Source organism: Mauremys reevesii, linkage group 8 (genome assembly GCF_016161935.1).
Source record: "Mauremys reevesii isolate NIE-2019 linkage group 8, ASM1616193v1, whole genome shotgun sequence".
NCBI lineage: Eukaryota > Metazoa > Chordata > Testudines > Geoemydidae > Mauremys > Mauremys reevesii.
Window position 1 is genome coordinate 80,421,580 of NC_052630.1, and position 13,878 is coordinate 80,435,457.

General features: G+C 40.8%; 1 protein-coding gene across 3 annotated transcripts in view; it reads left to right on the top strand.

The window, feature by feature from the left end:
* The window catches only part of ZNHIT6 (zinc finger HIT-type containing 6), a 55,526-nt gene that overhangs the window by 34,474 nt on the left and 7,174 nt on the right, over positions 1 to 13,878 (top strand). For all 3 annotated transcript variants that reach the window (XM_039484096.1, XM_039484095.1, XM_039484097.1), the window contains exon 9: positions 9,838 to 9,962. In XM_039484096.1, coding sequence (XP_039340030.1) covers positions 9,838 to 9,962 — 125 coding nt within the window. The remainder of the gene's footprint in view (positions 1 to 9,837; positions 9,963 to 13,878) is intronic.

The following is a 13,878-nucleotide window of genomic DNA, read 5'->3' on the forward strand; positions in this document are numbered from 1 at the left end:
TAAATGACAGTCTGTGTCTGACCTACAACTTAAAAGCTGTCTCTACTTCTGAAACAAGTTTTACAACATTACTGTCCCACCCACATCCCCATAAAATGCCTATTTGTAAAATCCTTCCCCACTTACAAGGAATAAATCTCTCAATTTTGTAGCATCTGCAGATTCCATTAATGTGCTGTTTACTTCCATTAATTAAGATATAAATGAAATTTGACCTAACACTTCCTCCTGCTCTGTACATGACCACTTTTCATTATGCTTTCCTTACAGTCACTGAGGGTTTGGCTACACTTGCAGATGTGCAGCACTGGGAGTTACAGCTGTCTTCGTACAGCTGTGTAGGGAAAGCACTGGAGTGTGGCCACATTGACAGCTACCAGCGCTGCAGTGTGGCCACATTTGCAGCATTTGCAGCGGTGTTGGGAGTGGAGCATTATGGGCAGCTATACCACAGAGCACCTTGTCCCATTTTGGTGCCATTTTGGAGCCGTGGGTTGTGGGAAGGGGGCGGAGGGGGCGGGTCATTCTGCTTCCTGTCCCAACACCCCGTGATGCATCGCTTCACATCCCAGCTATCCCTGTTTTTCCGTCCACGTTTGGCGCCATCTTGAGTCTCTCAACGGTTTCTGTGCAGCGCGATTTCTGTAGGAAATGGAGCCCGAACTGCTGAGGAGTATGCTGACAATTCTTGCCAGCACATCACATTTGGCAGTTGAGCTAGTCCTTAAGATCCAAAGTGACGAGGAGTCAGATGATGATAGCAAGTCGCCTGACGTGTATGACACTAAATTGCTTCTGGCATTCACGGAAATGCTCAGCACCGTGGAACGCCGCTTTTGGGCTCGGGAAACAAGCACTGAGTGGTGGGATCACATCGTTATGGAAGTCTGGGATGACGATCAGTGGCTACAGAACTTTTGGATGAGAAAAGCCACTTTCATGGGACTGTGTGCTGAGCTCGCCCCCACCCTGCGGCGCAAGGACACGAGATTGAGAGCTGCCCTGACGGTGGAGAAGCAGGTGGCTATTGCAATCTGGAAGCTGGCAACTCCAGACAGCTACCGATCGGTCGGGAACCAGTTTGGAGTGGGAAAGTCGACCGTTGGAATCGTGTTGATGCAAGTTTGCAGGGCCATTAATCGCATCCTGCTAATGCCAGAGCTGGACTCTACACTCAACAGTATTAGCACAGGTAGATCTGTACATGTGTTAACAGCAAGGGGGAAAGTTTAGAGAGAGACTAGTGTAGATACAGCCTAAAAATGCTCACAAAGTAGAGGTTCACAAATCTGTAATGAAATAAACTACTGAATTAAAGGTGATGCCAATATATTTTTAAATATTAGTGTAAATTACATTTTCATTTGTAAACTTAATTGCCTTGAACTTACTTTCACTTTTCAAAAAGTATTGTTCAATTTAAAAACAGGTTTATGTATTTGTGTTAAAGTTAAGTTTATGGGGAAGGGATGTTAATCAAAAGGTAGTTTCATGGTGGGAGTGTTCCTTTTAAAGATTTACTTTTTTCCTAGTTCTTCAGAGTTCAGATTGATATTCTTAAAATTTGTGCATTTAAAATTTTGACAGAACTTGTAAATACAAAGCTAAAGAATTTTATGTAGTTTCAAGGAAAAATGTATTCCCAATCCAAAAATAAATTTTCCTCTCTCATCTAATTCAGAAGTGTATTTCACTACTTCCATGTTCACCAAATCATAACCACACAAAGGGTTTATTCACCACTTAGGAATGAAAGACCATCTGTTAGTTATTATCTTTGCTGTGCTACAGCACTTCAGAATGAGTGCTTAGGAGAGATCTTGTAAGTGCTCTCTTTGAGGAAAATATAGGCATCCAGAAAAGGGTAAAATCCTGCAGTCTTTTGTCAGGAAAATTCCATTTACTTCCCAGAAGTTATTGGGAATTTGCCTGAATAACGATTCTAAGATGGGGTCCAAAATTGTAGTGTCTCATGCCATCAATCTATTGTGTCTTAATTATACTAATAATACCTCTGTTTCCATTTAGGGAAGCTCGATCTCAAAATATTATGGGGGGAGAGGGCTTTGCTTCAGGACTACCATCTTAAAATCTGGGTAATGATCAAATGTGATGGTTAGTGCAAGAAAATTTTTTAGAAGTGTGAACTATTTGCATTCTGTTTATTTTTGTAAATGTTATGATTTATCTGATCAAAGATTGTTTCCGATATGACAGTTTTCTGTCCTACAACTAGAGTTCTATGAGTTCCAGAAATCGCATGAGAATTTAAGTTTTATCTTTAATCTGAGATTGCAACACAAAATCAGAGTTCCTGTGGATGATGTAGGGGGAGACCTGATCTTAGCAGGGAATTTCCTGTTGTTTGAACCAGTGCAGGCAGTTATACCACTGAGATGATAGCTGTAGGCTCCAGTGGAGGGGGTCTTATTGCAATAGCCTAAACAAATGTAATGTTACTGTCTACAGAAGGAGGTTGGATATTTTTGTCTTCCTGGGAGATGGAAGAATGGTTGCAGGGCGCAAAACTGTAGATTCTTCTTTGAGTGGTAGTCTCCATGGGTGGGTATTCCAATGTGGGTGAGCATACCACAAATTTTTTTCACTAGAAGTGTCCCCTGGTCTGCTCCTGCACATCTTCGTGTTCCGAACAGACGGCATTAGAGGAAGTATGCACACCCGTCCCCTTTTGGGGTTGTGGTACCACCACGGTTACAGCCTACCTGACTGTCCCTAGGCTGAGAGCAACACAGCCCAATGGCTGGAGTCAGTATGGCTGCCATAGGGATAAGGGCTGTGTGGCCTAATAGCCAAAATCAATATGGCTGCTCTTGTGTTCAGGGCAGCGTGACCTAGTAATCAGTCTATACAGCTGTCCTTGGGGATCAGGGCTGTGCAGCTTAATAGCCAGAGTCAGTATGGCTTCCCTAGGGATAAGGACTGTGTGGCCTAATGGCCAAAGTCAGGGGCCGCCACCGTAGGGGTGATAGCTGGGGTAGGGGGACCCCCTCCACTGGGTCTCGGTTCAGGGCCCTGTCAGCAGCGAGTGTGGTCACCATCCAGTCAACAGGGACCCTACCACAACATGCTGATCTTCATCAGATGGGAGATACCACTCACTCTGCCTCCCTGGGCCACTTCCTACTGTGTCTCCTGAAGCCGGGTTCTGTACGTCATCAGGATCTGCAAGCTCCTTGGTGTAGGTAGCGCTCTGGGATTCCGACTCTGGTTGTTCGGCCATAGGCAAAAGGTCTCTGGTCTGGTCCATGGGAACTCTGGTTCCCACAGTCAGATGCTGGAGCCTCCACCAAGCATCCTCCCTCCTCTGTGGTCAGCCTAAAATGAGCTGGGCTGCTCCATTTTATACTGAGGCAGCAGTTGGAGCATGCCCAGCATGGTTTGTGGGGTGGGACTTCCACCACCCAGAGTAGGACTTCCACCACCCTTTCTTGCCTAGTGCGGGGTATGCAAACCTTGTCACAGGTTAGGATGACTACCTCCCCAGTTCCTTTCTACTCTTCTACCCCTCATTGTCCATAGCTTCACTAACCTTCCTGCTTCTAATCTAGGTGTGTGTTTTTTCTGTAAATAGTGTACCCTTTGTATAGTTACAGTAGTTTTACTAATAGGTAGGTAGTATTTTGCTGTCTGGGGGGTTTCCCCCTCTTTTACACCACCACCATTTGGTTCTCAGTATGCTTAAAATTCCAGGCTTCATGTCCTGCAGGGCGTGCCCCCAGATCATCCCAGTGAGTAACCCTCATGATTCGGGATTATATTGCTTTGGAGAATCCCACATTTCCTCCAAATGCAATATTGGTTGTTCCTTTCCACCCTGAATCCAGCAATCCCATGAATTCCAGTTCTGAAGACACTTGATAGAGTGGTCTATGAAAGCCCAGTCCGACCCTGGATCGGCTGATCTTCACACATACACCCTGTACATCAGCTGGAGGTACATGTTAACACCCCTGCTAGCCAGACGCACCCTGGCTTTGGGCCATCAGAGACCAGGCCCAAGGACTCTTAATAGTCAATGGCAGGAGGGTAAGGAGAAACACTCTTGTAAGAAGCAGGCGAAATCTTCTCCTAAGGGTTCCAAGAAGATGACTGCCTTCCCTGCACCCTCCAAATCTAATGAGACTCTGCACCCTGGTACGGATGTGTCAGGGGCTCACAGAGAGCATGGATCTGAACTGCAAGAGCTGCCCCAAAACTGCTGGTCATGGAAGGGGAAGGACATGGGTGGGAAGGATAGCTCAGTGGTTTGAGCATTGGCCTGCTAAACCCACGGTTGTGAGTTCAATCCTTGAGGGGGCCATTTAGGGATCTGAGGCAAAAATCTGTCTGTGAATTGGTCCTGCTTTGAGCAGGGGGTTGGACTAGATGACCTCTTGAGGTCCCTTCCAACCCTGATATTTAAAAAAAACAAAACACAACCTGGCACCAGCAAGAAAAAGAAGGGAAGGATTACCAGCTGCACCAACGGTACAGGAAGAAATACTTGATAGTAGTGATATTCACTTTCCAGCCTAATTCAGCGCCATCTGCCCAACCAAAAGGCAGAAGCCCTTCCCATTACCCACCCATCAGACCCTGGTTGCTATGCTTGAGGACTTGGCTCTGTATTCCAACCCAGTCACTGATACTGGTGGAATCAGTGGTCTCTAGGTAGATATCCACAACATCATTGCCCCATTTTACAGTATTGTCCACTAGCTGAGGTATATGGTGCCAACAGCTATGCCAGTGGAATCTGGATATTCATACTCCTATGATGAGCTAGAGGCTGAGATAGCAGCTCTGAGGCTATTCATTGCTACCCAACAATTTCTGCCAATCTCAAGACCTCCTGGGGAGCATTAGGGAGTCACTCCAGATTCCCCTGGAGGAAATCCAGGACTCCACTGACAAATGTTGGGCATCTTCCAAACTGCAGTCCCTATCAAAGTATCACTTCTGATCAATGAAGCTATATTGGAGTCCATCAAGACAGTCTGCATACCCCAGCCATCTGTGCCCCAACCCTTAAAAGGTGTACCATCTAAGGGGGTGGAATATTTGTTTTCACACACACACGCCAAATCTCTGGTAGTTCAGACTGTCACTGAGTGCATCAGACTGAGACAGCCTAATTCTGTTCCTTCCAACAAGGATGCCAAAAAGTAGACTTCTTTGGAAGAAAATTTCTCCTCCACTAGTCTACAGTTTTGCGTTGCAAATTATCAGGCATTGATTTCTAAATACAACATTATTAATTACAACAAATTATCTGAGTTTACCAACAAAACTTCCACAGTAACTCAAACTACAATTTCAAGACATCATTGACAAGGATCAGCTGACAGCCAGGTCAGCCTCCAAGCTTCAGTTGATGTCATGGACACAGATCTGTGGTGACTTCAGTTTTCATGATACAGGTTTCATAATTCTAATCCTCTGGGTTTCCCAAAGAGGTTCAGGCTAGTGTGAAGGGCAACAATCTGTTAGTTAAAAGAATGGATGTCTTTGCACACCCTATGGACTCCCATGCAACCCTCTTCTCCTTGGGTATTCACACTCCAGCACCTTGGAGAAGGTGCTCCAAACCAACCCCATGTAAGCAATGCCCTGTTCCATAGCCTTTTTACCATCACAGAGCACATAAGCCACCTGGAAATGCCAGAGGGTCCAGCGCAGCAGACAGAATGCCCTGCTCTCATCCTCTCCACACTCACAGCTTCCTGCCAAGAGATCATTTTGCTGGGACCCTCTGAAAGCTGCCAGCCATAAGAACATAAGAATGGCCATATGGGTTCAGACCAATGGTCCATCTGGCCCAGTTTCCTGTCTTCTGACAGTGGCCAGTGCCAGATGGCTCAAAGGGAATGAGCAGGAAAGGGCAATTATCCCCTGCTGTCCAGTCCCAGAATCTGGCAGTCAGAGACTTATGGATACCAAGAGCATGGGGTTGCGTCCCTGACCATCCTGGCTAATAGCCATTAATGGACCTATCCTCCATGAACTTATCTAATTCTTTTTTGAACCCCATTATAGTTTTCACCTTCACAATATCCCTAGCTATGAGTTCCACAGGTTGACTGTGCATTGTGTGAGGAAGTACTTCCCTTTGTTTGTTTAAACTTGTTGCCTGTTGTTATTGGGTGACCCTGGTTGTTGTCTTACTTGAAGGGGCAAATAACATTTCTTTATTTATTTTGTACACTTCAATCATATCCACCCTCCGTTGTCTCTTTTCCAAGCTAAATAGACCCAGTCTTTTTAAACTCTCTTCATATGGAAGCTGATCACAACCTTAATAATTTTTGTTTCCTTTCTCTGTACCTTTTCCATTTCTAATGTATCTTTTCTTGGAGATGGGGTGACCAAAACTGCAAAAGTATTCAAGATGTGAGCATACCATGGGTTTATATATTGGCATTATGGTATTTACTGTCTTATTATCAGTCCCTTTCCTAATGGTTCCTAACATTCTGTTAGCTTTTTTACTGCCACTTTACATCGTGCAGATGTTTTCAGAGATCTAGCCACAGTGACTCCAAGATCTCTTTCTTGAGTGGTAATCGCTAATTTAAACTCCATCATTTTGTATGGATAGTTGGAATTATGTTTTCCAATGTGCATTACTTTGCATTTGCATTTATCAACATTGAATTTCAATAGCAATTTTGTTGCCCAGTCACAGAGTTTAGTGAGATCTCTTTGTAATTCTTCACAGTCAGCTTTGGACGTACAAAATTACTCAAGATAGTTATCATCTGCAAACTTTGCCACCTCGCTGTTCACTCCTTTGTCTTGACCATTTATAAATATGTTGAACAGCACTGGTCCCATTACAGATCCCTGTGGGACCTGCTATTTACCTCTCTCCATTCTGAAAACTGACTATTTATTCCTACCCTTTGTTTCCTGTCTTTAACCAGTTACTGATCCATAAGAGGATTTCCCCTCTTATCCCATGACTGCTGGTACTGAAGTTAGGCTTACCAGCTTGTGATTGCCCTTACCAAAATGGCTACTATCTACCATTGTCCCGACAGAGCTAAAACTACAAGCAGCCCCCCCCGCCAAGTTGGCAGCCATCTGCCAACAGCCTTTACCAGGTGGTAGTGAAGCTGTACTCAGTGGGACAGAATCTAGGCTTCCCTCAGCTTATTCATCATGTGAGATCTAGGCAGAAGAGGGAGGAGGGGAAACAATGCAATGTGTGGGGCAAAGAATGACCCATGGTGGAGAGTCACCATCTTAGCATATGCGCAATGTGCCTCAGGTGGCATGTAACCAGGAATCATTACCGAATTTGGTCTGCTGATTGGATCATTAGCTTCCTTGGCCCAGGCTGGGTACTGATGGAGAGTGTGACATGAACGTTGATCCATGCCCCCCAGGGTGGGGAGTAAAGGCAGGGAATCAGAGAGGTGTGTAGGAGAAGTCGGGAATATGCAGAAGTGAATACAACGGGTGGCCAGAACAATGAAGGGAGAGCTAGTAGAGAATGTGGATGTGGGGTGTCTGTGGGGACAGGGGAACATGATGGGATAGGCAGGGAGATTGAATACGGTGCCAGATAATGAAGCTTTGTTTATAACAGCAGGCTTTAACCACAGTTTCTGAAACAGTACTGAATGTTGTTTGTTCCTGTCTACACATGCAGTTCAGCAGTGTTCCATACCAGTTCAGATGCACCCCTTGCTGACATTTGTTGTCAGTGGGGCTGTCAGTGATTTAAAAAAAAATTAATCATGATTAATCACACTGTTAAACAGAATACCATTTTATTTAAATATTTTTGGCTGTTTTCTACATTTTCAAATATATTGATTTCAATTACAACACAGAATACAAAGCATACAGTGCTCACTTTATATTTGCAAGTATTTGCACTGTAAAAAAAAAACAACTAAACTTCTATATACTTTCTGTAACTCTTGCTGTCTATCGCCAATAAAATTTACTTTAAAAAAACCAAACTGTGGTTCAGTGATCTAACACTTTAATAATTTACAATCATAAAATAGTTTAACGTACAAAGGTTTTATGCTATGCCAAACTGAGACTAAAGCTGTTTTGTCTAAAACATGAGATAATGGAAAGTGTATTGTGGCATGTGAATTACTTTAGCCTCTTTGAGGTAAATGTTTGCTTAACCAGAAAAGAATGTGTTGAGGTCCTTGCCAAAGGAAAGGTATTGCTATACTTTAAATGCAAAGTACTGTAAGTAAACCAGTAAATGTTTCTGTTCTTGTGTTTTTAATCCACAAGTTATGAAAGCATTCATTGAATAAGAAATGTAATATATTGTTATCCTTTTTAAAAAGTTTAAGAAAGAACAGGTCATAATTACTTTGGGTCAAGAGAAACATGAAATCAAATATTTTCATGATGGTTGAAGTTTAATATTGGAGGCGGGGGGGGGGGAGAATAGCTATTGTTTACATGAAGTTTCCTTCAAAGCCAGAAAACTCAATTCCTAGCTTACCTTCAGTATTTCTTTTGTCTGGTGGCTTCTGAGATGTACTGTTCTTAATCACGCATTACTGTAAATAGTAAAATGTATCAATAACTCCTCTCATCCATGCAATGTGGTTATTGGTAAAGAATAATTATACAGCATGTTTAAAAAAAAAAAAAAGGAGCGAAGAGCAACTAAGGGAAATGTCCCCCTTGTACATAAAATTTATTTTGTATCTAAACTTTATTTGCCTTTAACTGATTCAGTAGTTTAGTAGTAATTTAATAATCCTAATTTAAGTTTCAAAACGGGAGTCACGTCACTCAGATCACATTGTAATAATAGCTGAGCATCTGTTAGATGTTGCAGTTATATTAAGTATTAGAAACAGGGTTTGCATTGTAGAAAACTTTTGAAAATTCTTTCCTCCCCAACACCACCATCCAGCTTATTTTGGTTTGGAGGTTTATAAAGACCAGAGAGGATAGGGTAGTTTTAGGATGTAATTGTAGGGAATATGCTCAGTTGACTTTTTATTACTGTGGCATAACTTGTGTTACGTAAAGCTGATGTCAGTACTGGCTCCGAATATATCCTTCCTGGAGGGTGAAAAGGCTTCCTTATATGGAAAAGGCCTGCTGATCCAAATCACGTGACCCTGGCAGAAGTGACCCTGGCAGAATAGACAAATAAGTGGAGTTTTCTGCTGGGAGTTGTGTTCGCAGCTGATGCAGTGAGGAGAGGGTTTGGCTGAGGGATAAATGGCAAGATTATGCCATTTTTCAAAACCTGATTCACATAATGGGGATCATACATTGTCTAAATTGTGTCCAAGCAATTTTACCTTTACAAGATAGATGTAAATGCCTCCAATATAAATTTGTTCTGACAGTTTGAGCCTATATGATCTTTTCTACCTGTCTAATAAGGTATTGACAATTAAAAAGCCAGTATGTTAAACTAATATTCAGTGTTAAGCATGTAAATTAAACCTTTAATATTAGAGCCTTAAAGCATGAAAAATTATGATTACATCTGTTTATTTACTTAGCATACTATAATGGCAACTAGTACAGGAAAACAAATTGCGCACTGAGGTTTTTTTTTATTTAATTCAAAATCAGGTTTTGGTCCTCTTAGTCTTTAGAGATACTTACATTTCGCTCATTCCTATAGTTTTAGGATAAAGTCTTAAGCTTTAAAATGTTTGTTTGATCTAGATGGATAGTAACATTGGCTTGTAATTAAAATGGTTTCCAATTGAAAATTAGTCTTACCAAGATGATTTACAACTAATTATTATGTTCATTTCTGGAAATAAGAAAATGCATATTATATCCTCGATGCTATAAAAGTTAAAATAAACTTTCAATTATTTTTTTAAGCTATGATGAACTGCATACCAGTAAAAGCCTTCTAGACAATTTGAAAGACAAGGTAGTAATTGAGTACCCAACATTACTTGTGGTATTAAAGAAACTCAAGAATGATATGGGAGTTCTTGGCCAAGGTAAGCATAAATTTCTTTCCTGTTATGCTAGATATTTTAGCTGAATAAACAATAATTAAGGATACATCCTTTATTAATCTCAGGAATGTACAGTATGTTTTGTATTTGCCTCTAAATTTAAAATATTGACAGAAAAAATCTATTACAGATTTTGTGAATGCTCTGCTTTAATTCCTTTAGGTAGATGGCTTAAATTTGTGCTTACTCTGTTTACTAGTTTTTAGAACATCGTATGTAGTGTAACCACAGCAATAAAATAATTTTTGGACTTTTTTTCTAGTCTTATTTATTACATTTCATGAGTAGCAAAGCTGTGCAACACTTGTTGGCCTTAAGGACACAATTTTGCGTAATTTCCCAGTGTAGTTTTTCCCCACATTGGACAATTAATTGACATTACAAGTTCGAATGCCTACCAGATAATTCAGAAGATGGAGTTTCAATGGGCTTAAAAGAGCTACATTATCTTTTCAAAGTAGCTTGTTGTGAACACCTTTTGATAGTTTAATAAAAGAGGAAAAATCACATTTTGCACTGAAAACTTTAAAGGAAGTTTTCATTTTTATTTTTTAATTTTCACTTTTGTTCTTCTCCACTTCAAACTGCCACTAACAGAAGGAGCACAACTTTTGGAAGAAGGGTGACTCATCGCATCATTTTTAGTGATGCTGATGACAAGTGAGGCACAGGCATTTTGTCTTCTGCTCTACAGGAAACACAGGAAAGTGGTATCTAAAGCTGCCAATACAGAAACGTGGGCTGCCTGTTTGAATGCTAGAAGGTTGAAGTTGCCATCTGGTTGAGAGGAACTTGCTTCCTATTTATACAGCTAATTTAGAAATAAGTTACTGTGCAACAAAAGAAAAGTACAAAATGGATCCGGAAAGACCCCAAAGGCACAAAAAACAGAGAGAACAAGGAGGGTGCTGGTACTGGGAATCTAACTAGAAAAAATACAATGGGTAACAATAACATGTGCCTCCTAATTGGTGCATCAACTCAAAGAGCTTGTAGGTGAGCTGGAAGATCAGGAATGTCAGCACTAGGAATTGAATATTCAAGCATTGCACCAAAGTAAGCTCCAACAATCCAGTCTGTAATATTGACAAAGCTCTGTGGAGAAACTCCCAAATAGGTTTGCAGCAGATCTTTCTTGGCAGTCTTAAACACGGCTCTACCTAGATTCAGAATTGGACTGGAGAAAACACTGACTTGTATACCATAGGAAACAGTCCTGCAGTAGCTGAGGAGGATGGTATAGCCTTATTGATGGATTGGTGATTGATTAATCTTTTAAACCACAGTGATCAATAAAGGTTTAGTCTCTTGAGGGCTACAGCATCAGGAGTATTACTATCAGTATCATTAGAATAAGGGATCCTAGAAGACATGAGAAGCAATTTACAAGTTATCACAAGTCCCTTTATTAACAAATCCACTATGCAGATAAACAGTCCCACAAATGTTGAAATGCAATAGCGGATAAAGACTGCAAAGTGTTTAACCGTATGAGTGGCGTCACTCACATCTGATCTCCTGCTGGGGGACCTTCGAGTATCAGTCTTTCTTTCCCTGCATCATCATTGTCACCTGGGGTTCTCATCCTGACATCTCCCTCTACATACCCCACTCCCCGGCACACAGGCCGGACAACACCTTTTTTTCCCTGAGTTATGCTTACACCTGCTAAGGCTTGTATATAAGGTTTCCAACCCCTTTTTCTTCAGCGGGGAGTGAAAGTATGGATAATTTAGGGGTGCCCCATCTCTCATTGGCGCTACCCTTAGTTCCCCTTGTTCTCATTAACACCTACATAAATGAGTTACCATAACAACTTGAGGTTATTAGTAACATTTTTGGGTATTCTCTATCAAGCATCTTGTGGTATTAACTGGTACATAGCGATGTATTTGCCAGTCGATTGCTGAATAGTTTCCGGAACATCAGCACTTAACCCATCTTTTACCATAATTTTAATCTTTACTAGTAGAGGCTTATCTTTGAGTAAACTAGTCAGACCAACCTATTTCAGGCCTAAGGCCTTGTGTGACTGAGTATTTTACAGGCCTGAGACTTGAAAGGTCTGTGTTACAATATTAATTAATATTTATATTTCACCTCTCTATCCTAAATATACTTTTATTCTTGGCTGCAGTGGGTTAGCCATCTAACTTCCATGACTTTTAACCACTGTTCTGTCTGGATTATAATGAATGATCCTGCTAGATTACCCTCACTTAAAGAAAGGGATGGGATCCTTTCCAGCTGACCTTGAGAGCTTCTGATAAACGACAGAAACTCTAACTTCTCCTGAGAAGTAAGGCACCACATCAGAGGGTGAGACTGAAGTCTTTGTCTTGCAACTACATCCACAGACATTCACTCCAGGAGGAAAAGCAGACACATTACACTTACTGGAACATTTCCATTCAATGAGAAACTTTGTCTTCGTCTTATCCAGTTTGGCTTGAGCTGAGCCCTTCCCTGTTGAACAGGACCCCTATGTGGTAATAACTGGCATGAGAGAATTCGATCTAAAATTCAATTCTAAAAACCAAGTCTGAATAGGGTTGACGTCATTAAACTTATTATTGCCTGATGAGCTATTATGGCAACTGCCTTTGAGCTTATTATCCAAATAAAGTATTGAAAGAAATTCTAACCTTTGTACTGCTACTGCTTCTCTAACTAGTTGGTTCCATAAGAACTCAGAGTAGAGGACTGGAGCAAAGGAAAGAGAAAACTGATGTTGGCCAGAAACCTGAGGAAATGTTGAGGAATGTGTTAGAGATGTGTAAATAAATGTCTTCAAGACAGTGACCATCTATTGCAGGGTTTGTTCAAAAAGATGCTGTCTTAAATGTAGACACCCATTTCCGGTTTAGCAAACCATGAATTTGCTTAGTCTTTTTATGGCTGTTAATATAGCATCATGGGTTTACATAAAAATTCAAGAATGCAGTCCCCCTACCATAAGTTTACAAACAAGATTAGACATAGTATAGCAAAAGATTGTATACTAAAGGGTAAAGGTTACAGTACGGAAAGATCATGCTGTTTTTACCTTTGCACATCTTATTAGTTAACATGTCTTTTTTGTTTTTTAATAATGCTCTTAAGCCATGTGCTCAGTTTGGGCTGTATGGCCTGCAGGGCCTTCTCTGTGCATACTAAAGGATTTACCTTTATATCCAAGCAAGCTCCTTCTCACCTGGTGGGTGGAAGGGGGGGGAGGTTTGGAAAAATACCACCCTAACACTTGTTCTAATTTAAATGTAAAAAAAAAAATCAGTGTTTGATTCAAATATCCCTTTTTAAAATGTGACTATATATAATTTCGGTGTTTTGAAGAATCCTGAAACTGCCCAGAAAGTGGAGTTAGGTTTGAAGGAAAATTATCATAACTTTTGAAGCCAACTACATTATTCGATTATTAAGACTTTTTAAAAGCCGAGTTCACCTCATAAAAGATCCAGGTGCAACCTCTTTTTTTTTTTTTTTTTTTTTTTTTGTAATGGACTGGAAATCTATAGAAGGTACAAAATAAGATGGAAGAAAAGATATAAAATAAATTGACTAGAGATCACATAAACAGTTGAGACTCTTCAGGTTGTTTTTATTTATATATATAAATGTCCCCAAATATACACAATAAGGAGTAATCCATTCAAAGATTGTTAACCAAAAGTCTCTTTAGTTTCTGTTCATTATCACCAGTACCATAACAATCATAGCTTTCATCAAACAGTCTTATAATGGGAAGTGTTGGGTAACCTTAATAGGTAATACTACCAACCCCACCCTTAACAAACAATATACTATTTTTAACTGAGTGAAAACAATGTACACTATCCATTGAAGTAGTAGTACTTGTAACAAAGCAGAAATAAACTACTATTCAAACTTTAAGCCCATT